Here is a 25,590-nt window from a genome sequence, read left to right as displayed (position 1 = left end):
CACATTCTAGAGACTAGCACAGTAAATGCCTTTTTGTTTCCTTATCAGTGGGCAGGGAAATGTCTTACTTAAGCTAACAAATGATTATGCTTCACACAAGTAGAGGCAGTATTCCTCACAATAGAAGGATAAATATAATGTTGACTCATGAATTTGCTCATTGTTCTTCTCCATAGCCCCTGTGCAGAATAGCAAAACACTGCAGGCAAATCACGTGGCCCAAGCTCATCATCTTCATCTCCCTGGAGCTTAGAACCCGAGACAAGTAGGCAGATGGATTCTAAACTGGAGTCACAAACCAAATAACCAGAGATGAATGGAGGAGGTCTCCCATCACTTAAAAGGACAAAGTAAGGTTAAGAATCCAAATATATAGGGTGCTTAATCGTTAGGCCAGAGAAGGCAATGGCACCCCACTCCAGTACTCTTGCCTGGAAAATCCCATGGACAGAGGAGCCTGGTAGGCTGCAGTCCATGGGGTCGCTCGAGTCGGACATGACTGAGTGACTTCACTTTCACTTTTCACTTTCATGCATTGGAGAAGGAAATGGCAACCCACTCCAGTGTTCTTGCCTGGAGAATCCCAGGGACGGGGGAGCCTGGTGGGCTGCTGTCTGTTGGGTCGCACAGAGTCGGACACGACTGAAGCGACTTAGCAGCAGCAGCAGCAGCAGCAGTCGTTAGGCACAAATGTCATGGCCTTTGGTCAACCCCTCTGTGTAGTTTTTCTGTGTTACTGTTTATGCCTCTGTTAAAGAACATCTGGGACTCACATTTGTCTTGGGAATATGGCTGGCAAGAATGGGTATTTTGAATCTTTATGGCCTTTCCATTTCCTACCAGCTGCCTCCTCCACTCTCTCTGCATGACTCTGCTGTTCTTCCCTGTCAGCCTTCAATGCCCTTTCAGCTGTAGAGTTGACCAGCAGTCAAAGACATCAAAGTTGTTAGACCAGGAGCCAGGAGTTAGATGTGAGTTCTGGTCCAGCCCTGGCACTCACTTAAGATGTCATGTGCCTCCTCTGTGCCCCAGCTTCCTCATCTGTACTATCAACTGAAGATCTGACATTCCATTTCTGAGTAAGCAGTGTTGGTGCTATATAACCAGGCCTCGAGGTATTCCCTGATTCAAGGAGAGTGTCCAGATTGAAAGTAGAGAGAACCTAGGAGGTCACAGTCTTCTTCTGTCTCATCTCAGTGCCTGGGGGAATACCTGCTAAATCTAGACTCTTTTCTATGGAGGCGGTGAGGCATACATTGAAGCAACAAGAGTAACTCAAAGCTGTCAAGTATCCATGCGCAATGGGGCGGTTTTAAACAGAAGAGTAATACCTGGTTTATGCTTTCAACAAACTGCTCTGTTTGCTAAAAGGCTAGCAAGAGGATGCCTGCCTGGAGTGAGACCAAGAAGAGCAGTACAGCTCAGCCTAGGCTGTCTGCATGCCTCAGCCCCTCAGCCCAGCTCTGCTCTCTGCTCCGTCGCGTGAGATCCACGCCTGGAGCTGGGTGACCAAAGACCAGCCTCTTCACCCAAGCTGAGCTACCAAGACTAACCATATTCTCTGACCAGAAATTTAACAATAGGACTAATGATTCTGGCTTAGTGAGTATCCTATTAAACCCTTATCTCAACACTGCCTTATCGATTTACCCCAGCCCCCAAGTGCTGCTATTATTATTATCATTATCAAAATATCGCACTGTCCAAGGTTTAAGCACGATCTGCCCTGCAGAATGCAACCCACCAGCAGCCTGCTCTGCTGCACCAGTCACCCCCTGCCGTCTCCCCTCAGAGCCATTCCTCTGATCGTTTTGGTCACAAACAGAAAAAAATAACTAAATTCAGCAAAATCATGCTAACTTGAAATCCTCTCTCTATATTTACACCTTGCCCCCACTTTTGTTGCCTATAAAATTCTGTTTTCTCATTTCATTCCTGTAGTCAGTAACTGAAGATCAGAGGATGGACGACTCGTCTCTTCTCCTGAGGTCTTGTCTCCTCCTGTGATTAACTTAAATCGATGAAACAGAGTCATTCTGCTGAAATTTCTATGTGGCAGAATCTTGATGAAAGTTTTCAGCCCTGCCAAAGGCTCTCACTTTGAACCTGGCCCCTGGCTCCTCTGACTGGCTACAAAACATGCAAAGTTGCTTGCAAGATAATGATAACTTTCCACATAAAAACCCAGCTAAAATTTCTCTTTAAATGTAGTCTCTTATGTGGTATACTCTGAAAGAAATCCTGGTTCTTTTTGATGCAAGCTATCATTTTGGTAACCCTGGGGTCTGTGTCAGGGGCTGATTATAAGAACAGATTGTTTCTGAATTCATATATTATTTGAATCCCATTCATTTCACTCCTAAAATCAGGAGTAAATTTTATATTCCTGTGGTCATAGGTCCCCACCCTGAATCATAAACTCCCTGCTGTGGGCTATATGAGATAACATAAAGCATCCAGTCAGTCTGTGCCTGGCATATAACTGATAACTCAAAGAATATCGTATCTTTTCCCACATCCAAGTGCAGCAGTTTGGGGTTAACTCTCCTCTCCAAACTAAGTGCAACCTAAATCAAAGTATTAGTAAAAAGTAAGACAAAAGAAAAATCTATCAATGATTCCAACTAGAGACAAATATTCCAATAAGAAGCCAGAGTCCCACTGTACTTCACAGAGAGTTTGCCACAAAGTCCCCTACTATTCCTGAGAAAGAGCCCCTTGCACAAGAGCCTGCGACGGTAAACTTCCCTCGCTGTCTGTCAGGCCACTGCCCTGAAAACCACACTTTCAGTGTTAGCAGAAGCCCTTCCTCTAGGATTCAAGGGTCTGTGGCCCTGAATTATTCATAAGCCTTTCTTTGATTCAGAAAGATTGGAGAAATCAGAGTTGGCTAGTGACTGATTCTGTGAGCCATGCCCTTTCAACCTTAAGCTGGAAAAATAGAGGTTCTTGTCTTTGGGATAGCCTTCTTAAGGTGTCTCCACTACCTTGATATGTGTGAGCCACATCCAGAGCGCCCAGAAGTGGGAATGTCCCATGTTCATACAAGGGGATAGATCCATCTCCTTATCAATGAGCATATTGCAAAAGGTGGCCAAAGCCTCTTCCCCAGCCCAGCCAAGGGAGCCTGTCACTTTGTTGTCCAGGGGCACATTTCTCATCATCACCTCCAGAATGGCAGAGGGGATTTACTGAACTGTCTCATCTCTGCAAGGAATAGTCCTGGGCACAAGGTTTTCAATTCCATTCTGCTCAATGGGACTGCAGCTTTTAAACTATCATAGTGAAAATGGAAGTTGTGAACCGACAGGTCATCACAGAAGGTAAGGCCAGCTACCACAGAGGGGCCACTTTCCTGAAAGGGGCTCAGTCCTCTAGACAAGCCCTGCAGATCTTGTCTCTCCGAATCCAAAAGTCCAAGGAGGGAGGCCAGGCAAACAATCAGTCAAGAGCCAGGGTACTGGGCAAAATCATTCAGGTCAAATGCAAACTGAATGCTAAATCAGAATGTGAAATACAAAATATATAAACCTCAGCTGATAAAAATATTATGCAAACCAAAGAAGCACACCCAAAGGTTACTGAATGCTATTTTGTACTAGATATGCACGGTGGGTGGGGAGAAACTTTTCTTTAGGGTCTTTTTCTGATCTTATTTCTCCTGTGTATAGAGAAGTTTTTTTTTTTTAAGTAATTTTGAGTATATATATATATATACAGTAATTGGGGGAAAATATTCTTAAAGCTATATAGAGGAAATATATTTTTTATTTTTATATATTATATATATATTTATCCCCTAGTCCTTTCCCGCCCCAGTGAAGCTAGTATTCAAAGCATCAAATGTCTATGAGTGATGGAGCTAAGGGGGAATTTATGTTCAACCTTCTACTTTTATCAAGCTCATTCTTTTTCCTGAGACACAAAGGTTGTTTCTAGTTCAGTATCACTGAACAAAAAGTTCAGTGCTTTTTGATCCCCCTCTATAAATAATGCTGAGGGTTGCAGTACATTTTTAATTTTAATGCATTTGGTATTTTAAATATTACTTAGTTTTAAAAATTATTTTAATGTACCTTTAATTTTAATAGATTTGATCAAGTTACATTACATGACAGCTCTAATTATTCAAACGTCCTCACAACTTTTTACTTTGGTAAAGCATTTTTTTTTGCAAGTAAAGTATAATTTATTTACAAGTAATAGGCAAGTTTTAGTGACCAAATTATACTTTAAGAAGGAAAAAATATAAACACACTTTATTTAAAAAATTTTAGAAGCCAAGTTCATAAACAATCTAATTTTATAGTTAGAAAAAAATAATAAGACCCAGACATTTCTTGAATCCGCCTAGTAGGTGCTTAAAAATTTGTAAAATCAATTAAGTAGTATGTTCAAAGTCACAAAAAAAAAGAGAGGCAAATTGGGACTAGATCCAGGTCCCCTAATTCCTAGTCTGCACAACCCCTTTACTTATACTACCCTTTTCTCTTGCCCTACAGATCATTCAAAGTATTGTTTTTGTTTTTTTCACAATACTCTTAAGAGAGCCACGAGGAGATGTATTTGGATATCTTCCCAGGCAGCTTTCAGAGATTTCATGAGTAACATTCAGAATTAGTAAGAAAATAGAGATTGTGCCAAGGCAATGGAAAAAGCTGACCATCACCTCCTTTTTCCCAATTAATAATACCATATGTACTGCTTACATCTTTGCATTACCAAACCCACTTTGGGTCCTGAAACTGTTAAAGCATCAGCTTATGATTAATTACTTGAACATTACCATGTAAACCTGCTGATCCCACCTCAGAACATATGGGCATCGGGATAGTTACTTACATCTGGAGTAAGAACTCTCCATGCTTGAAACTCTACTGCAATAGCCATGAGATGTGGTGAGCTCTAAATGAAACCTCTAACTTCTGCCTCCCTCAAGCCACAGGGTGCCCTCTAGGGGGCCTAACAGGCAGCTGATGGATGACTATCTGGTCAGGTCTGGCCAAACAGTAGGTCAAACCATGTGGAAGCCATCTGTCTCTGTCGGGCAGAGAAAGGAAAGAAGCTGGAAGAGCCCTGGTGCTCAGCAAAGATAACACTGGCCCGTGAATCCCTCAGTCTCTCTTGCCTGGCTTGCTGTAGCAATGTTTCCTCCAGCAATTGCTTTACAAACCATTAAACAGCCATGAAAACAAGTGCCTGGCCATATGTCTGAGGGCCAAGGAAGCCCAGGAGCAGATTTAAGTAAAAGAGAAAATCTCTCTCTCCTCTTTTAGTTTTGAGTGAAACTTCCTTAAAAGGGTGAGTGTCTTTGCATGAGGCATTTTTTGTGGGATTGAAATGGTAGGGAGGGATGAATATAGGCTGGAATCAGATTCAAGGACACCGTAAGTAAAGAGGCTAGAAACAAAACAGCTCTTTTGAGTTGCTGCTGCTGCCAAGTCACTTCAGTCGTGTCCGACTCTGTGCGACCCCATAGACAGCAGCCCACCAGGCTCCCCCGTCCCTGGGATTCTCCAGGCAAGAACACTGAAGTGGGTTGCCATTTCCTTCTTTTTGAGTTAAGACGTAGTAATTTCAGGATTCCTTTAAGGCTGGAATCAGAGATTATGAAATGTCACAGAAACACCAGTATTTTATACCCCAGGCCTTTCTCCTATATTTTCTCTTGACTACTCAGAGCTTGGTCTGAGACACCATCACAACCCAGGAACTGGTTAGAATGCAGAATCTCAGGCCCCTTCCCAATCTTCTGAATAAGACTGCATTTTAACAAGACTGTCTCAAGTGATACGTATACACATTAAAGTTTGAGAAGCTCTGTAGACAGAACTGTGAGGAGCTGTCCTGAACAAAAGGAACCATTTCTTCTGGCACTCTCACCCTAAGAATGATAAGAGCTGAACATGTGCCAAGCATAACATCATGCCAAATGTTGTGCTTAAAATGCATGATCACATTGCATCCTTACAATGTCTGTGTTTGTCAAAGGCACTATCACTGTTCTCCATTTACAGACGAGGTAGTGAGGCTCTGAGAATAACTTGCCAATGATCTCACAATTAGGAAGGAAACACAGAGCAATGGTTAGCACCAAGTGCCCGTGCTCTTTTCCACTGTGCTGTTTTACTTTATCATACACCTGAAAGCAGTTGAGCTGGCCAAAGATGTCCCGAGAGAGAGAGAGGAGAAATGATGAAGAGAAATTGCTCCCAAAGACCCAAAAAACTCAAATTCCAGAAAACAGGTCTCCTGGAGACAGAATTCAATAAGAATTTCTACTTCTCTGAAGTCTCCCCACTGGGGCCCTTGACTTGCCCATGCAATGCCTAGAATAGCTCTGCTCCAGAATGGGCATGAGCCTGGCAGGTGGACTTTTCTTGTCCTTTCCCTCCTTGGAGGAAAAATCACCACCTGTAAATCCAAGACCAGTCACCTTGAGGAATAGGTCCCTGCCTCAACAGGACCATAGTAAAGCTCAGGATTAAGACAATTCTTTGACCCTCGATATCTTGATTTATCATTGGAGACTAAATCTGCTATCCTATTTGTTTATTCAACCATTCATCCAACAATGTAAGTGGAGAACAAGACAAGCAAAACTCCTATGTTCGTGGAGCTTACATTTTGGAAGCGCCATTATTACAATAATGTAATATCTATTATATATTACCTATTTAGGTGCTATACAAAATTCAGGTGGGGAAAAGGATAGTGTATGATGGGGCTGAGAAGTGCTACTTAAGACAGAGAAGTCAGGGGAAGCTGACCTCTGAAACTGAGGGTAAGACTGGAGCTTAGCCCTGAATGAAGTGAGAGAATGAACAGCCAGAAAGAGGCTGCAGGTAGAGGAAATAGTTGGGGCAAAGACCATGAGGCAGGAGTGACCTTGGAGCATTCAAGAAACAACAAGTCGAGGGTGGCTGGAGCAGATGAGTAAGTGATAGAGGATGAGACTGGAGGGGTAATGGGGGTCTAGGCCACAGAGAGCCTTATAAACCATGGTAAGGGACTTCAGCTTTTATCCTGAGAAGGACAAGAAGACATTAAAGCATTTTGAGCACAGGAGTGACATGATGTGAAGTACCTTACTTTTGGCAGGATCACTAGGGCTGTTATGTTGAAAGTGGATTGTAAGGAATCAAAGGTGGAAGCAGGGAGACCAGATAGGAGCTACTACAATAGTCCAGACAGGTAATGGCTATGGAGGTGGTAACAAGTGGCCAGATTCTGGATTATTTTGAGGGTAGAACCAAAAGGACTTGCTGATGGAAATCCTTTATGCTCTTCCTTATTTCTGGGCCTCTGGTTGCATCACAAAGTCTGAGTTCTGTTTTTTTAATTTTTTTAGCACTGCCCTTTTCTCATTTGCCTATTTAACCCAGACCTCTCAGTTCTCAAATATTCTGATTTGTAAACGTTTTGCTTGTATGTCCCTGATCCATCTCTGTCCCTCATCTGGTACTCCTGGTCGGCAACCAGCCATGTCCCAGAAGACATATGCAGTGCTGCTCCTGCATATTATTATTAATACTTCATATTTGTGTCATGCTAACAGTTAAAGCCCTTTGGTGTACATTATCTGATCTGACGTGTGAGGTTTCACAGACCATTTCACGTCTTTTGGCTCCAGGAAACCTCAGAGAAGAAGCATGAGTCAGCTTTGGCTGAATTTCAGACAAGTTAACTCCATGGCAGCTACAGACCTGACAGAGAGCAGGCACTGGCTGCATGTGAGTATGTCAAAGTGTGTGGGTAAACTGAGCTACAAGGCTCAGGGGGCAAACATCCAGAGGGCAGAGCAAATATCCTGAGGGCAAGGTACATGCTGACAGAGGGCCTCTGAGAGCAGTAGATTGAAGCTAGAAAAGTGGTATCAGGGGTGTTGGGCAGAGAACCAGGAGTGAGGGGGAAGAACAGGGAAAACTGGGCCCTGGAGGGGTGAATGATCAGGAGAGAAGGCTGAACTAGGCCAGTGCCAGCCACAAGTCAGAAATCTGTGTGGTCAGTCAAGCCCTGCAGGTCAGCTCAGAGAAGCCTTCCAGGAAGGGACCCGTGCCAAGTATCTGGGCAGCAGGTGAGGGAAGCCAGCATTGTATACCAGAGTGACACTGAGTAATACAGGGTGGTTCTTTGCCTATGCCAAGGAGCTGCTCTCTGTTTCTGGTTAAAAAGGAGCCAGTCCTCAAAACATGGCTGATCAGTGGGTAAAGGAAAATGGGGCACCTGGAAAGGCTAGAGTAGGGAGCAAAGACAGGAAGCAGACAGATGCTCTTTCTCCCTGGATACTCTTGAACTTGAAGAGAAGTCCTCCAACTCCACAGACTAATTAATCGATAGCTTTAGAGTCTGACCTCAGGGATAGTGTCAGCTGACTTATTTTCTTAGTCCAAAGCATATTCCTTCTCCTTTGGACAATTCTAATGTCAATAACGGTTCTAAAAGCATGGATCACAAATGGATCCTGAGCACATCAGAAAATAAATCTAATCCTTCTCCTGAGTTGGAAGGAAAGGGTAACTCCATTCACAAGGCTGTTTGTGGAAATACAAACATTGCATCCTGTTCAACTGATTAGTAAGAAAAGGTCTGGTTGGAGATACATGTATTATTTTACAAGCACAGGTTTCCTTAGAAGGCCTGCCCTAGGGACTCTCAGTGTTAACAGAAAACACTGGATTATATTCATTCTTGCCAAAGAAGGACACATTTTAATGGCTTTACTTCCGTCTTTAGGATTAGAACCTCAGAAACCAAGATGCGTGAGGTCAGGTTGAACTTAAAAGATCGAGTCCAGTGCTTCCTGAACTTTATTGTGTACCACGTGTGGACCCTTAGGCCTACAGGGTATTTTCTCATTTCCCTTTTTATTTTTTTCTTTGATCCATTATATACTAAAGAGAGCATTATTCAATTTCCACATATTTGATAATTCCCCAAATTCCTTCTGTTGCTGATTTTTAATTTCATTCCTGTATAGTCTGAGAACATATTTTATGTTATTTTTATCCTTTTTATTTATTAAGATTTGTTTTATGGCCAATATATAGTCTTATTTTGGACATGTTTCATGTGCTTTTGAGAAGAATATATAGTCTGCTGTTGTTGGGTGGAGTGTTCTATAGGTCAATTTGGTTTTTTTCTTCACTCAAGTCTACTATTTTCTTACTGATCTTCTGCTTAGTGTTCCAATCATTATTAAAAGTGGGGTATCAAAGTCTCTATTAATTTTAAATTGTATATCACCCATCATTTTTGTCAGTTTTTGCCTCATTTTGGGGTTACATGTTAGGCACATATGCTTTAATTGTTGTATCTTCCTGATGGAGTAATTCTTTCATCAAATGTTCTGCTTTTTCCCCAGTAACATTTTTGTTTAACTTATTTTAATTGCAGGATAACTGCTTTACAATACTGCGTTGGTTTTGCCATGTATAAACATGAATCAGCTATTAGTATACATAAGTATACACATGTCCCCTCTCTCTTGAACCTCACTCCAACCCATCCCACCCCTCAAAGCTGTCACACCACCAGGTTGAGCTCCCTGAATCGTACAGCAAATTCTCACTGGCTCTCTATTTTACATATGGTGATGTATATGTTTCCATGCTACTCTCTCAGTTCTTCCCCTCCTCTCCTTCCCCCACTGGGTCCATAAGTCTGTTCTCTTATGTTTGTGTCTCCATTGCTGCTCTGCAAATAGGTTCATCAGTATCATCTTTCTAGATTCTATATAAACACATTAGTATACATTACTTGTTTTTTTCTTTCTGACTTACTTCACTCTGTATAATAGGCTCTGGGTTCATCCATCTTACTCAGTTCAGTTCAGTTGCTCAGTCATGTCCGACTCTTTGTGACCCCATGAACCGCAGCACGCCAGGCCTCCCTGTCCACCACCAACTCCCAGAGTCCACCCAAATTCATGTCCATTGAGTCGGTGATGCCATCCAACCATCTCATCCTCTGTCATCCCCTTCTCCTCCTGCCCTCAATCTTTCCCAGCCTCAGGGTCTTTTCCAATGAGTCGGCTCTTCGCATCAGGTGGCCAAAGTATTGGAGTTTCAGCTTCAACATCAGACCTTCCAATGAACACCCAGGATGATCTCCTTTAGAATGGACTGGTTGGATCTCCTTGTAGTTCAAGGGACTCTCAAGAGTCTTCTCTCCAACACCACAGTTCAAAAGCATCAATTCTTCGGCGCTCAGCTTTCTTTATAGTGCGACTCTCACATCCATACATGATCGCTGGAAAAACCATAGCCTTGACTAGATGGACCTTTGTTGGCAAAGTAATGTCTCTGCTTTTTAATATGCTATCTAGGTTGGTCATAATTTTCCTTCCAAGGAGTAAGTGTCTTTTAATTTCATGGCTGCAATCACCATCTGTAGTGATTTTGGAGCCCAGAAAAATAAAGTCAGCCACTGTTTCCACTGTTTCCCCATCTATCTGCCATGAAGTGATGGGACCGGATGCTATGATCTTAGTTTTCTGAATGTTGAGCTTTAAGCCAACTTTTTCACTCTCCACTTTCACTTTCACCAAGAGGCTTTTTAGTTCCTCTTCACTTTCTGCCATAAGGGTGGTGTCATCTGCATATCTGAGGTTGTTGATATTTCTCCTGGCAATCTTGATTTCAGCTTGTGCTTCATCCAGCCCAGCTAAAATGCATTCCTTTTTATAGCTGAGTAATATTCCATTGTATATATGTACCACAGCTTCTTTATCTATTTATCTGTCAATGGACATCTAGATTGTTTCCATGTCCTAGTTTTTGTTTTGAAGTCTATTTAAAAGTCTGTTATTAGTATAGCCACTCTGGGTTTTCTTATGATTGCTGTTTTATCATTTTTCCCATTCGTTTACTTTCAATATATTATAATCTTGAATCTAAAGTGTTTGTCCTATAAACAGTATATAGTTGGATCTCATTTTTTAAAAATCCATTCTGACAATCTCTGCCTCAGATTAGATTGTTTAACCCTTTCACAGTTAATGTCATTATTGATACAGTTGGATTTATGTCTGCCATTTAACTGTTTCTATATGTTACAAGTTTGCCTTTATAATTCTGTTCTTTCTAGAGTGCTTTATGTATTGTATTTTATAATGTAGCACTTTATTATTTTGCTAACTTTTGTTCACTACATATTTTTTGTTATTTTCTTAGCTGTTGTTCTAGGGTTTACTATGAATATCTTAACTCATGAGAATCAGCTTCAGATGTATACTAACTCAATTCCAGTGAGATATTAAAATGTCACTCCTGTGTAGGTTCATTCTCTTTCCCCAGTGTTTTGTGATGTTGTTATTATATATATTACATCTCTCAGTGTTATAAACCCAACATTAGATTTTATCACTTTTTATAATTTATGTCTTTTGAAGCTGAGACAAGAAAGTACAGTAAATATAAGTCTACAGTTCTTATTATATCAACTTCCTTATTTATCATTTCTAGATCTTCCCTTTTACCCCTGTGCCCATCCTTTATGCTGTCACTGGAAAATATGTTACATTTCTGTATGTTTTATGCTCAGTAGTACATTACACACATATTATTTTATATAATGGATTTTTAAATCAGTGAAGAGAAGAAGAAAAAATTTGCAAGTATACTGTCTTTTATAGTTATATAATTACCTTTCCCAGTGGTTTTTGTCTTTTTGTATGGATACAGATTACTGTCTGGGTTACCTGCTTTCACTGTAAAGAATTTCCTTTATTTCTCATAAAGGAAGTCTGCTAGCAAAAAATTTCCTCAGTATTTGTTTATGAGGAAATATCTTTATTTTATTTTCATTTTTGAAAGATATCTTTGCTGAATACAGGATTCTTGGTTGACAGTTTTTTTTGTTTTTTTTGTTTTCCTTTAAGCACTTTGAATATATTATTCTATGTCTTTCTGGGCATGATTGTTTCTGATGAGAAATCATCTATTATTCTTATTGAGATTCCCTTGTGACAATTCATTTTTCTCTTGCTGCTTTCAAAATTTTTCTGTCTTTGGCTTTCAGTAGACTATGATGAATCTATTTATGGATCCCCTTCCTTTATCTTACTTGGAGTTCCTTGAACTTCCTGGCTGTGTAGATTGCTTTTCAATGTTTGGGAGGACTTCCACCATGATTTTTTTTAACTGCAAAATGTTTACTTTAATTTTTTAACATTTTGTCTTATATTAGAGTATAGTTGATTAAAAATGTTGTGCTAGTTTCAAGTACACAGCAAAGCAATTCAGTTATACATACACATGGATCTATTCTTTTTAAAATTCTTTTCCCATTTAAGTTGTTACATAATACTAAGCAGACTTCCTTGTGCTATATAATAGGTCCTTGTTGGTTATCCATTTTAAATATACCAGTGTTGTACATGTCAATCCCAAACTATCCCTTCCCCCAACTCTTTCTCTCTGGTAACTATAAGTTCATTCTCTAAGTCTGAATCTATTTCTGTTTTGCATCATTTGTATCATTTCTTTTTAGATTCCACATATAAGCAATTTGTTGTTCAATCGCTAAGTCATGTCCAACTCTTTGTGAACCCATAAACTGCAGCACATCAGGCTACCTTGTCCTTCACTATCTCCCAGAGTTTGCTCACACTCACATCCATTGAGTAGGTGATGCCATCCAACCATCTCATCCTCTGTCTCCCCCTTCTCCTCATGCCCTCAATCTTTCCTAGTATCAGGCTATCTTCCAATGAGTCAGATTTTTGCATCTGATGGCCAATGTATTGGAGCTTCAGCTGCAGCATCAGTCCTTCCAATGAATATTCAGGGTTGATTTCTCTTGGGATTTACAGGTTTGATCTCTTTGCTGGTCCAAGGGACTCTCAAGAGTTCTCCAGTACCATAATTCAAAGGCATCAATTCTTTGGCAATCAGCCTTCTTTATGGTTCAACTCTCACACCAGTACATGACTACAGGAAAAGCCATAGTTTTGACTATACAGACCTTTGTTGGCAAAGTGATGTCTCTACTTTTTAAAATGCTGTCTAGGTTTGTTACAGTTTTTCTTCCAAGGAGCAAGTTTATAGTCACCATCTGCAGTGATTTTGGAGCCCAAGAAAATAAAATCTGTCACTGTTTCCACTTTTCCTCCTTCTTTTGTCATGAAGAGATAGGACTGGATGTCATCATCTTAGTTTTGTGAATGCTGAGTTTCAAGCCAGCTTTTTCACTCTCCTCTTTCATCCTGATCAAGAGATTCTTTAGTTCCTCTTAACTTTCTGCCATTAGAGTGATATCATCTGCATATCTGAGGTTGTTAATATCTCTCCCGGCAATCGTATGTAAGCAATATCGTACAATTTTTCTCTTTTCTGAGTTCACTCACTATGACATTCTCTACATGCATCCATGTTGCTGCAAATGGCATTATTTCATTCTTTTTAATGGCTGAGTAATATTCCATTGTACATATGTACCACACCTTCTTTTTCCATTCCTTTGTTGATGGACATTTAGGTTGCTCTCATGTCTTGGCTATTGTAAACACTGCTGCAATCAACATTGGTGTATATGAGCCCTTTCATACCATGTTTTTCTCCAGATATATGCCAAGGAGTGGGATTGCAGGATGATATAGTAGCTCCATTTCTTTTTTTTTTTTTTTTTAAGGAACTTCCATCTGTTCTTCACAGGGATTCTACCAATTTACATTCCCATCAACAGTGTAGGAGGGTTCTCTTCTCTCTACACGCTATCCAGCATTTATTGTTTGTGGATTTTATGATGGTGGCCATTCTGACTGGTGTGAGGTGATATCTCATTGTAGTTTTGATTTGTACTTCTGCAAATCAAATAATTAGTGATGTCAAACATCTTTTCATGTGCCTCTTGGCCATCTGTATGTCTTCTTTGGAGAAAGGTCTATTTAGATCTTCTGTCCATATTTTGATTGGGTTGGTTGTTTTGATATTAGGTCGCATGAGCTCTTTGTATTAATAAATTTTAGAGACTAATCCCTTGTTGGTTACATCATTTGCAAATATTTTTTCCCATTCTTTGGGTTGTCTTTTCATTTTGTTTATGGTTTTCTTTGCTGTGCAACATCTTTTGAGTTTAACCATGTTCCATTTGTTTATTTTTATTTCCATTAATCTCAGAGATGGAATGAAAAACATATTGCTGCAACTTATGTCAGTGAGTGTTCTGCCTATGTTTTCCTCTAAGAGTTTTATAGTGTCCAGTCTCACATTCAGATGAGACCTAAATGGAGATTAAACAATATGTTATTAAACAACCAATGGATCACTGAAGAAGTCAGATAGGAAATTAAAAAATACCTAGAGACAAATGAAAACAAAACACAAGGATTCAAAACCTATGGGGTATAGTGAAAGCAGTTCTAAGAGGGAAATTTATAGTAATACAGTCTTACCTCAGCAAACAAGAAAAATCTCAAATAATCTAACCTTACACCTAAAGTCACTACAGAAAGAAAGAACAAAGAAGCTCAATCCCAGAAAAATAAACGACCCAATCAAAAAATGGGCCAAAGAACTAAACAGACATTTCTCCAAAGACGACATACAGATGGCTAATAAACACATGAAAAGATGCTCAATATCACTCATTATCAGAGAAATGCAGATCAAAACCACTATGAGGTACCATTTCACACCAATCAGAATGGCTGTGATCCAAAAATCTACAAGCAATAAATGCTGGAGAGGGTGTGGAGGAAAGGGAACCCTCTTACACTGTTGGTGGGAATGCAAACTAGTACAGCCACTATGGAGAACAGTGTGGAGATTCCTTAAAAAACTGGAAATAGAACTGCCTTATGATCCAGCAATCCCACTGCTGGGCATACACACTGAGGAAACCAGAATTGAAGGAGACACGTGTACCCCAATGTTCATTGCAGCACTGTTTATAATAGCCAGGACATGGAAGCAACCTAGATGTCCATCAGCAGATGAATGGATAAGAAAGCTGTGGTACATATACACAATGGAGTATTACTCAGCCATTAAAAAGAATACATTTGAATCAGTTCTAATGAGGTGGATGAAACTGGAGCCGATTATACAGAGTGAAGTAAGCCAGAAAAACACCAATACAGTATACTAATGCATATATATGGAATTTAGAAAGATGGTAACAATAACCCTGTATACGAGACAGCAAAAGAGACACGGATGTATAGAACAGTCTTTTGGACTCTGTGGAAGAGGGAGAGGGTGGGATGATTTGGGAGAATGGCATTGAAACATGTATAATATCATATATGAAACGAGTCACCAGTCCAGGTTCGATGCACAATACTGGATGCTTGGGGCTGGTGCACTGGGACGACCCAGAGGGATGGTATGGGGAGGGAGGAGGGAGGAGGGTTCAGGATGGGGAGCACATGTATACCTGTGGCAGATTCATTTCTATATTTGGCAAAACCAATACAATATTGTAAAGTTAAAAAATAAAATAAAATTAAATTTAAAAAAAAAAGAAAACCCAAAGTTAATAAAAAGAAAGAAAGAAATAAAGATCAGGGCAGAAATAAAATGAAATAGAGACCAAAAAACAATAGCAAAGATTAATGAAACTAAAAGCTGGTTCTTTGAAAAAATAAAATGAATAAACCTTTAGACAAACTCATCAAGAAAAAAAAGGAGTGGGTTCAAATCAATAAAATTAGAAATTAAATAGGAGAAGTTACAATTGACACCACAGTAATATAAAGGATCATAAGAGGCTACTACAAACAATTATATGCCAATAAAGTGGACAACCTAGAAGAAATGGACAAATTCTTAGAAAGGTACAACCTTCCAAGACTGAACCTTGAAGAAATACAAAATATGAACAGATAAATTACATGTGCTAATATCAAATTTGTGATTTAAAAAACTCCCAACAGACAAAAGCCTAGGATCAGAAGGCTCCACAGGTGAATTTTCCCAAAGATTTAGAGAAGGGTTAACACTTATCATTCTGAAACTATTCTAAAAAATTGCAGATGAAGGAACATTTACAAACTCACTCTATGAGGCCACTATCACTGTGATACCACAGCCATATAAAGACACTACAAAAAAGAAAATTTCAGGCCACTATCCCTGATGAACATAGACACAAAAATCCTCAACAAAATACTAGCAAGCAGAATCCAACAAAACATTAAAAGGATCAAACACCATGACCAAGTGGGATTTATTCCAGGGAGGCAAGGATTTTTCAAACTCTACAAAGCAATAAACATGATACAGGACAATAACAAACTGAAAAATAAAAACCATATGATCATCTTAATAGATGCATAAAAATGTTTTGACAAAATTCAACACCCATTTATGATAAAAACTTTCTAGAAAGTGGGCACAGAGCGAACATATCTCCACTTAATAAAGACCATATATGACAAACTTACAGCTAACATCACACTCTACAGTGAATAGATGAAAGCATTTCCTCTAAGATAAGGAACAAGACAAGGGTGTCCACTCTTGCCACTGTCATTCAACACAGTTTTGGAAGTTGTAGCTACAGCAATCAGAGGAGAAAAAGAAAAAAGAATCCAAATTGGGAAAGAATAAGTTAAACTCTCGCTGTTTGCAGATGACTTGATACTATACATAGAAAATCCTAAAGATGCTACCAGAAAACTACTAGAACTTATCAATAAATTTGGTAAAGTAAAAATTGGTTACAAAATTAATACATAGAAATCGGTTGCATTTCTATACACTAACAACAAAAGATTAGAAGGAGAAATTCAAGGAACAATCAAATTTACCATTGCATCAAAAAGAATAAGATACCTAGGAATAAACATACCCAAGGAGACAAAAGACTTGTACTCCAAAACTATAAGACACAGATGAAAAAAATCAAAGATAACATAAGCAGATAGAAAGATAAACCATGTTCTTGGATTAGAAGAATCAATATTGTTAAAATGACTATACTACACAAAGCAAGCTATAGCTTCAACACAACTGCTACCAAATTACCAATGGCATTTCCACAGAACTTGAACAAAAAAAAATCTTAAAATTTATATAACAGAGACACAAAAGACCTTGAATGGGCAAAGCAATCTTGGGAAAGAAAAATGGAGCTGAGGAATCAGACTCCCTGATCTCAGACTATACTACAAAACTATAGTAATCAAGACAGTAGAGATATAGATCATTGAAACAAGATAGAAACCCCAGAAATTAGTCCATGCATCTATGGTTAATTAGTCTATGACAAAGGAGGCAAAACTACACTTAAAAAAAAAACATATTTATAATGGCTACTTTGAATCTTTGTTAAATTTGGTATCTGGTGACTATCGGAGGCATTTTCTGTTTCTTGCTTTTTCCAGCAAGTGCTTTTTATCTGTTTGTCCCCTCACCCACAACTTCCATTCATACATTTGTTTCTTTGCATAACTTATAATTTTTTGTTAGAATCTGGACATTTTAGATAATATATTGCAGCATCTCTGGGTACTGATTCCTCCACTTCTGGGGCTTGTTATTGTTATTTGTTTACTTATTTGTTTAGTGACTGGCCGGATTATTTTAGTGGGAAAACTCTGATGTTGTTCCTTATGGGGTACAGCACTGGGTATGCCTACAGTCACCCTGGGATGACACTGGTCTTCATAGTCATCTCTTTAACTTTCTCTTTCCCTGACCACATCAAGCTGTTAAATTTTACTAATTTCCAGATCACTATTGTATTGTTTCCCATAATGTCCTGGGGGTATCAACTGCTCCACAGATCTATCCAATCAAATCCAAGCTCCTTTGAAGGGATAGATCCTGAGGCCAGTATTTCAGATTTGTTCTGACCCCAGGAGGTCCTTTTCTCTCTGGCAAACTAACCTGCCTACTATTCATCCTGTATCTTCAATTCTCTAGCAATCTTCTCTTAGTTATCTCTCACCATAACTTCCCTAAGGGCATTTTTGAGAGTGCTACTGGCTTGAACTTCTCCACCCTCTGTTGAAAATAAAATCAGTTGCTTTGGGAAAAGATTTGGGGCTCTCTGCTTTATATTGTGCTTCTACTCCAAGGCAGTGCTATGCCCATGATATAGCAGCAGCTCCATGAGTGGGGGGTTAAGCAGAAGATGCTCCACCTCTTGGCCACACTCCCCTAAAACTTAACTTCAGCATTCGGTAGCTTGGAGCAGGATAGGAATTGTTTTATCCGAGAAGAGAGTCCTTCAATTGGGAACTAGGGAGAAAGGGGATCCTGTGTTCCTGGTTGCACTAGTCTCGAGCAGAATTTCCATCTCACTGAGGTGGAAATGGGGAGAAAAGAGGGTCCTCGTTCAAATACCACAGATTCACTGTTCTTAGCAAGTTTTAGTACATTTTCTTGAATAAATGTTTCTTCATTTGTTGTATGCACTTAGGAAAATTTTTAGAGACTTTTTGTTTAAAACATGTCTGCCAACCCACTGTATAGCACAGGGAACTCTACTCTGTAATGGCCTATGTGGGAAAAGAATCTTAAAAAAAAATACTTTCACTAGAGAGTAAGTCTGCATAGCTCATCATTCTATCACACTGGACACACACTGGACACACACTGGACACACACACATCATACTGGAAGTGGACTCTCGTTCAGAACACGTAATGCTACATTTTAGGGCATGACTATTTTATACATATACATGTCCACAGAATAATAGTTTGCTAACTCTAATATGTACATAAACTCACCAGTGAAACTTGTTAAAAATGGAGGTGTGGGGGTCTCACCCCCCAGAGATTAGAATTTTCTAGGATTTTCTAGTCTTCCAGGAGTAGAAGCCAAAAAGAAACCTGCACTTTTAGCAAGTGCACTAATGATTCTTTGGGGAAAAAAATTTCACTAAAAAGACTAAAGCATATCAGCAAAGATGTCTCTTCTCTTTTTCAGCAGGTTCTGTGTCTACTAAGAAACTTTGCAGCTACGGCAGGGTCAAACCCTATTAAACATTACTATAGTGCGCGTGCAAGTGTGTGTGTGTTTTCACCAAAACCTAGAAATACTGTCATTATAGGAAGTGCTGCTGCCTGTTTGCGGGTAGGGAAGTGCTTGCAGAGTCACGGTTTGGGCCTGCTGAGAATCAAAGGTGACAGAAGACCGCAGAGCTAGGCTTCTCAAATTGGGTCAGGAAACCTGCTCAGAATCTTTCCCTCTTTTGCACCAGGTTTGATTTCTCCTTGGTGTTACTATTTGTAACTTTCCCTCAAAACAAAGAGAGTGCCACAGGCTTTGTTGCAATTGGTCTGATTTGCACACCACCAACTGACAGTTAGTGCCTCTGGTGAGCAAATTAATAGCACTAAAGCAGCTATCAACATGCCGCTGCAGAAATGCTTCCTACTGCCCAGCTGCACATGGTTATCACTAACATGAGTCCTCACAGTCATAATCATAGAAAATGAATATCATTTCATATTTTAAAACTCTAGACAGAAACCATTGGCAATTTATTTTTTCCCAAAGAACCAGCTAATTAAAATTGTAAATAACACTGTTATGCTTGTATGTACTTCTGTGAGTGTCTTTTTCATGAGTGACTGGAGCATAGATGGCTACATAATGGTTCTATTGCACATTACAACCCAAACTCTACTTCTATCTGCCCACACTCCCATCAGAGGAGGAGGCCACACTCAGGGCAAGGAGAATTTGTAAGAAAGGCTTTCACAACAGAAGACATATCAGGAAAAAGGAGGGCCCCAGAGAGCTCAGGAAATCTGGCTTTATGAGGCACTATAAGAAGCCAGAGAATATTTATCTACTGGGTTTAGTAGGTAGGTTATTATTGTTATTATTGGAGATGAAAAAAGTATAATAGGATTCCCCAGTTGAAATTGCAAAAAAAAAAAAAAAATTCTTGCCATAACAAAAAGGCAAAAATCAAGCATTTTAAACCATTTTCTTTCAGAGTTGCTCACGGACCGTTCTCAATGGGGCATTACTCCCACACTCTCCACGTGTTAATAACTGATAGCCTTTACTAGTACCAATTCATAGATAAAATCTAGGATATTTCTGATCTTTATCCATAATTTGCTGATATGCAATTATTTCTCAATAATGGTCATCTCAGCCGGAGTTGGGTCTTTAACTGGTATATAAAACTAGACATGAAAACAAAACTTAAAAAATACACAAATTATAACTAGATCATTTTCATTTACCAAATGATATACATAGGGCTTCCTTAAATTATAAAGAAGAATTGGTACTTTACAGAGTTAATTCATGGGTGTCCCTGGTGGTTTAGATGGTAATGAATCTGCCTCCAATGCAGAAGACCCGGGTTCAATCCCTGGATGGGGAAGATCCCCTGGAGGAGGGAATGGCAATCCACGCCAGTATTCTTGCCTGGAGAATCCCATGGACAGAGGAGCCTGATGGACTACAGTCCATAGGGTCACACAGAGTCAAGCACAACTGAAGCAAGTTAGCACAGCACAGCAGTTAATTCACAGACCAATAATTACTATCAATTAATGAACAATAAGTCAATACTAATTATTAATTGAAAATGTACCTGACCTCTCATCATTTAAATGGAGCCTCTTTTGTTATTCTCCATCATAGCAGCCCTACTCTTCCAACACAAGACTTATTGATTTATGATTATATATTTACTTATGAAATTATATAATATCATCCATCTCCCCATTGAACCTCAGTTGGAGAGACCATCTCTCTTTTATTCACCACTATATGCTCAACATCCAGCACAACGTCTGATACTTAATTATTTCTGGAATGAATGAAGAAAGAAGTCATGAGGTTCTTGGGATCTTAAATTGGGGAGGATGATCAATAGGCTTTAGAATTCCCTCAAATCCCCTGAAAATATTAATATCTTTAAAAAATTGTCTACATACATTTCTCTGCAGAGAAGACTCACAATTTTCATTAGATTTCAAAGGGGCTTGTGACTGCGCAGAAAGGTAAGGGATCACTGGCTTATTTCAGTAGTAAACCCTAAAGCCTATCAATCACCCTCCCCAATTTAAGATCCCAAGAACCTCATGACTTCTTTCTTTACTCATTCCACAAATAATTAAGGATTAGATGTGCTGGATGTTGGGCATATAGTGGTGAACAAAAGAGAGATGGTCTGTCCCACAGAGGTTCCAGTGGAGAGACAGATGACATGATAAGGATTCAGTAGCAAACAACTCACCTGTAGCCTGAAACAAAGTATGCTACATGTACCTTTAGGTGGACAAATGTGTGGCATATGTGTAGGTCCTGTTCCAAGAACCAAAATGTAAATGTCTCAGTGAAATTACAGAACAATCCACATTCCCACTTCCCCTGAGTAACTGATCATTCCTACAGTCACTGGGCTCCATCAGTAGCTGCTTAAATTCATCTGTTTCTTGGCAGCAACATCCATCATTCAGGCCAGAGAAAAGGAGTCTGTAATACCCTTCTTTTACCTGCTTGGGATGATGACATCCATTTGGGGGAAGTTCCTTTTAATAACAAACCTGTAAACCTCCCAGTTAACAAAGGCACTGGTCTCTGTCTATAATGCACTGGTTTGGGCAATTTGATCAAACAGCACTGGGGTTTCCCTTCCCCTGCCTGCAGCTGGAGAGGAAAGCCAGGATAATCAGGCTAAATGGGCCTCTGAGTGCTGCAGGCACTCATGGCAGTGGGAGACTTAGAGATGGGCTGGAACATATTAATTGGCTGTTGTATATTAAAATTCCTCTTCTTCTCTCCCAGCTCCAAAAGATGCTTCCCTTCAGTAAAATTCTTCCCTCATTTTAATTTTTTTTGTCCTGAAAATGGAAACATCAAAGGTAAATTTGTCAGAGGAAAGAGTTTTTGATGTGTCATTAACTCTCAGTTATCCATCTTAACAGAGAAGAGCAGTGGTGCAGATAATTCAAAGCCAAAGCTCTCTCTATTTAACTTTGTAGTTCATTGTTTTGAGGGGCTTGGTAGCAGACTTACCTCTCTAATTATGTTTGTCTTTGCTTCTTATTAAAATGAGTTTGTCTGCCTTAGGGCCAGGCAGTTGGGTGACATGAAGATTCTGGTACAGAATTTGTAAATTTCACCAGGGGAAATCTACAAGGCACACAGATAATCAAACCTGACTATATTTGAGTTCACATTCTTAATCACTTGTGATCAATTGCTTTGCTCCTCTGTGACTAAAGCAAACCTGAGATGAGACATAATTATAGAAGACTAGTTGGAAGAGAATGAGTCTTTACATTTAGATAAGACAAGACTGCTGTGGCCAAAACTGATAACAGTCAATATTGATGTTTTCCCTGCCTGGTCCCACAGCCTTCTATTCTGAAGCCAGAAGTACCTTCCCATGCAAATCCCCGTTTTGTACAGATGAATAAATGCTGTTCATCTGTACCTGATTATCCTGCAGTGACTCCCTCTGCTAACCATTAGGGTTATTCACAAGTACCCACTCTCTCTTCCCCAATATGTGGAGGTAAGACCATATATCTTCACACACGAAGTTAGATGTGGCCTTGTGACTGCTGTTAGGTAGTAAAATGTGCCACTTCTAGGTGGAAGCTTTCAGAGCTAACATGTGCCTGGAGGCTTGCTTTGTCTAGTGAGGCACTGGCTGCATCTGAGACAGTGGCTGCTCCCTCAGCCTGGATCCCTGAGTGACTGTGATGAGCAGAACCCCCACCAGCCAGTGATGGGTACATGGTAGGAACAAGAAATAAACCCCTATTGCTTTACATCATTGAGACTGTAAGGTTCTTAGTCACTCAGCATCTCTTGTTGTTTAGTTGCTAAGTCACGTCCAACTCTCTTGCAACATCATGGACTGTAGCCTGCCAGGCTCCTTTGTCCATGGGATTTCCCAGGCAAGAATACTGGAGTGGATTGCCATTTCCTTCTCAGGGGATCTTCCCCACCCAGGAATCAAACCCGTATCTCCTGCATTGATGGGCAGATTGTTTACCACTGAGCCACCAGGGAAGTCCATACAGCAACTCAATCACAGCACATATCAAACTGCGCCATGACTGTCTGAGTTATCTCCCTTATTAGACACTGAAAACTTGAGGCCAGAATTATTTCTTCTTCAATACATTAAGTCCAGTGTATAACATAATTAAAATAACTCCTTAGAAAATGAAATTGTCTTCCTTCCTGGCCTCTGTGATCCTCTGTGTTTATGTTTTTCTAACATTTGCCCTCCTCCTATCATCACCAGTTGAAATGATAAGGTGTCTTTGACATTCAGATATATGGGGAATGGCAGAGATATTCTTTTGGACCAGCAGTACAAGTAGGAAGAGCTGGCAGAGGGGAGAGAGAGAGAGATGTTGAGGCATACTTAGGCTGCAGGCATTTCAAATACAAAGGGTTCAAGAGGCAGACAAGATTTCAAAGTCTTGGGGTGACCACATGGAAAAATAAGTATCCCAAAGTGTTAGTTTCTCAAGGAATCACAGGTATTATCTAGACTAGATTCTTATATCATCAGCATCATTAATATCACAATACCAATACTTACTGATAATGGACTAAGTACCAGGCACATCTCCAGCCACCTTACAATTAATTCAGTAAATCTTCCCAACCACCGTATAAAGGAGCTATTATTATTCTGACTTTACAGATGAAGAAATTGAAGGACAGAGAAGTAAATTTCCTCTGACCACAGCCATTATGTATCCCTCTGTGTTTGAATTCAGCATCTGCTTGAACTCTCCCCATCACGGGGGCTCTAACTTCCAATACAAGCCAACTCCTGAGCCATATCCTGCCTCCTGCTCCAACTGTGGTCCCCTGGACAGTTCTGCTTCCTAGACCAACAGGAAACAATTCCACCTCTTCTCTGCAAGGCAGCCCTTCACATGTCTGAAGGCAGCAATTGTAATGCCCTGCCAGGCTCCTCTCCTCTAGTCCAACAACCCAGTCTACTCACTGGTTTCCAGCATGCCATAGACTGAGGTCCCTCTCCATCAGCTCAGTGACTCACATGTGCCAGTCGGTGGAGTCAGTGGAGTAGAAAGGGGCACTCTCCCTTCTAGTACAGCATAGGGCTGATAGTTTCTACAACCGCAGCACATTCCTTTTACCATGTAAAGCAGGGTTCACAGGCCGAAACGGGGCCATAATCTGCTGCAGGAATAGCCGACTCACCGCATGCTCTGCACACGTCCCCATGCTAGCAAATGGAATGCTAAAAGGGGCTTCATGCTCAGAGCTTCTCCTTCCTACTCAGGTTGGAAGTCCGTTTCTACCCTCTGTATCCCAACCCCTTTCCCCCTCATCATTCTCTTGCCCCAAGAAAACAGGTCCTGCACTCACCATGGAGTTCATGGCAAAGTGATTGTGCTGTGTCTGGAGGTCTAGGGCGTGCTGGTAGCTGACTCCAATCTCTGTATGGCTCTGGAGGAATAACTCCTTGTTGTGGCTTATCCAGTCAAACATCTGGAAGGGGGAAAGAAGACACAGATAATGGTTATGAGTTCAACAGCAAGAAACTTTAAGAGCTACTGGAAGAAAACCAGCCCTTCTGCTGGTGCCCAGTGAGGACCAGACATTGTGCTCAGGGTTGGAGTGCCCACAGCCTGGCTTCCCAGAAGAGCCCTCCTTAGAAGAAGGCCCCACCATCAGCCTCGATGCTTCCTTACAAAGTCTAGAGGAAAAAGAGAAAATGAGTAAGAGGACCAGGGAGAGTTAGGAGAAAGCTGTTCACTATCAGCTGCTGCTTTTAAAAACTTTTAGAAACCTTTACTTCCCCTTTTAAAAACTTTTCAAAATCATCAAAAGAACCCCACACATGCTTTAGGGACAGGACAGGTGGGAGGTTTCATGTATCCCCTACTGCACCAGCAGGAGAGACCCTTGTCGGAAGCCACAGAGCATCCTAATATACTCCCCTCCCATTTACACTGCCTGACCACACACATCGTTGAATTGACTCTGAATGGAATCAACTTTTCTTTTGATCCCACAGCCTCACAATTCCAGGGTTTCTGCTATAAGCCATGAGGAATCAGAAGAGGAGGATTTTAAGGGTAGGGTAAATACTGCCTGGCACAGTGGGCACTGAGCCATTTTCCTTCCCCAGCTCTGTACCTGGTTTTCATTTAGGTTTCTACCTCCTTCCCAGGCAGCCCATTCACTTTTAGGGGAGCTGATCAGAATCTCAGTTCCAAGGAAAAGCCTGGTCACTCTAAGGGTTATCGCTTCTCAGGACACCAGATCTAAGCTAATCAGTGTATGACATTTCCTGACTGATGGGATTATCTTAGAAACATGTCCAACTCTTTGTGACCCCATGGACTGTATGTAGCCTGCCAGGCTTCTCTGTCCATGGAATACTCCAGGCAAGTATACTGTAGTGGGTTGCCGTTTCCTTCTCCAGGGGACCTTCCCAACCCAGGGATCAAACCTAGGTCTCGTGCATTACAGGCAGATTCTTTACTGTCTGAGCCACCAGGGAAACTGGTAAGAAATAGGAATGTTATTCAATTCAGTATAATAATACATGAAGGGAAGTTTGCTGGAAACTTCTGGGAAAACAGAACTGCAGTACTATAGATACAGCTTCTCTTCCTCTGATACTGTCATTGTGACCCTGCACCTCAAATTGCTGAATTGTCAC

The 25,590-nt window shown here is 40.4% G+C and overlaps 1 protein-coding gene across 20 annotated transcripts in view; it reads right to left on the bottom strand.

Annotated features, from left to right (window-relative positions):
- KALRN (kalirin RhoGEF kinase) overlaps positions 1–25,590 on the bottom strand; it is a 692,240-nt gene that overhangs the window by 394,043 nt on the left and 272,607 nt on the right. For all 20 annotated transcript variants that reach the window (XM_024991355.2, XM_024991361.2, XM_059886080.1 and 17 more), the window contains exon 6: positions 24,288–24,410. In XM_024991355.2, the coding sequence (XP_024847123.1) occupies positions 24,288–24,410 (123 nt within the window). The remainder of the gene's footprint in view (positions 1–24,287; positions 24,411–25,590) is intronic.

Source organism: Bos taurus, chromosome 1 (genome assembly GCF_002263795.3).
Source record: "Bos taurus isolate L1 Dominette 01449 registration number 42190680 breed Hereford chromosome 1, ARS-UCD2.0, whole genome shotgun sequence".
Lineage (NCBI taxonomy): Eukaryota > Metazoa > Chordata > Mammalia > Artiodactyla > Bovidae > Bos > Bos taurus.
Note: the sequence above shows the minus strand (reverse complement) of the source record. Positions and strands in the feature narration are given on the sequence as shown.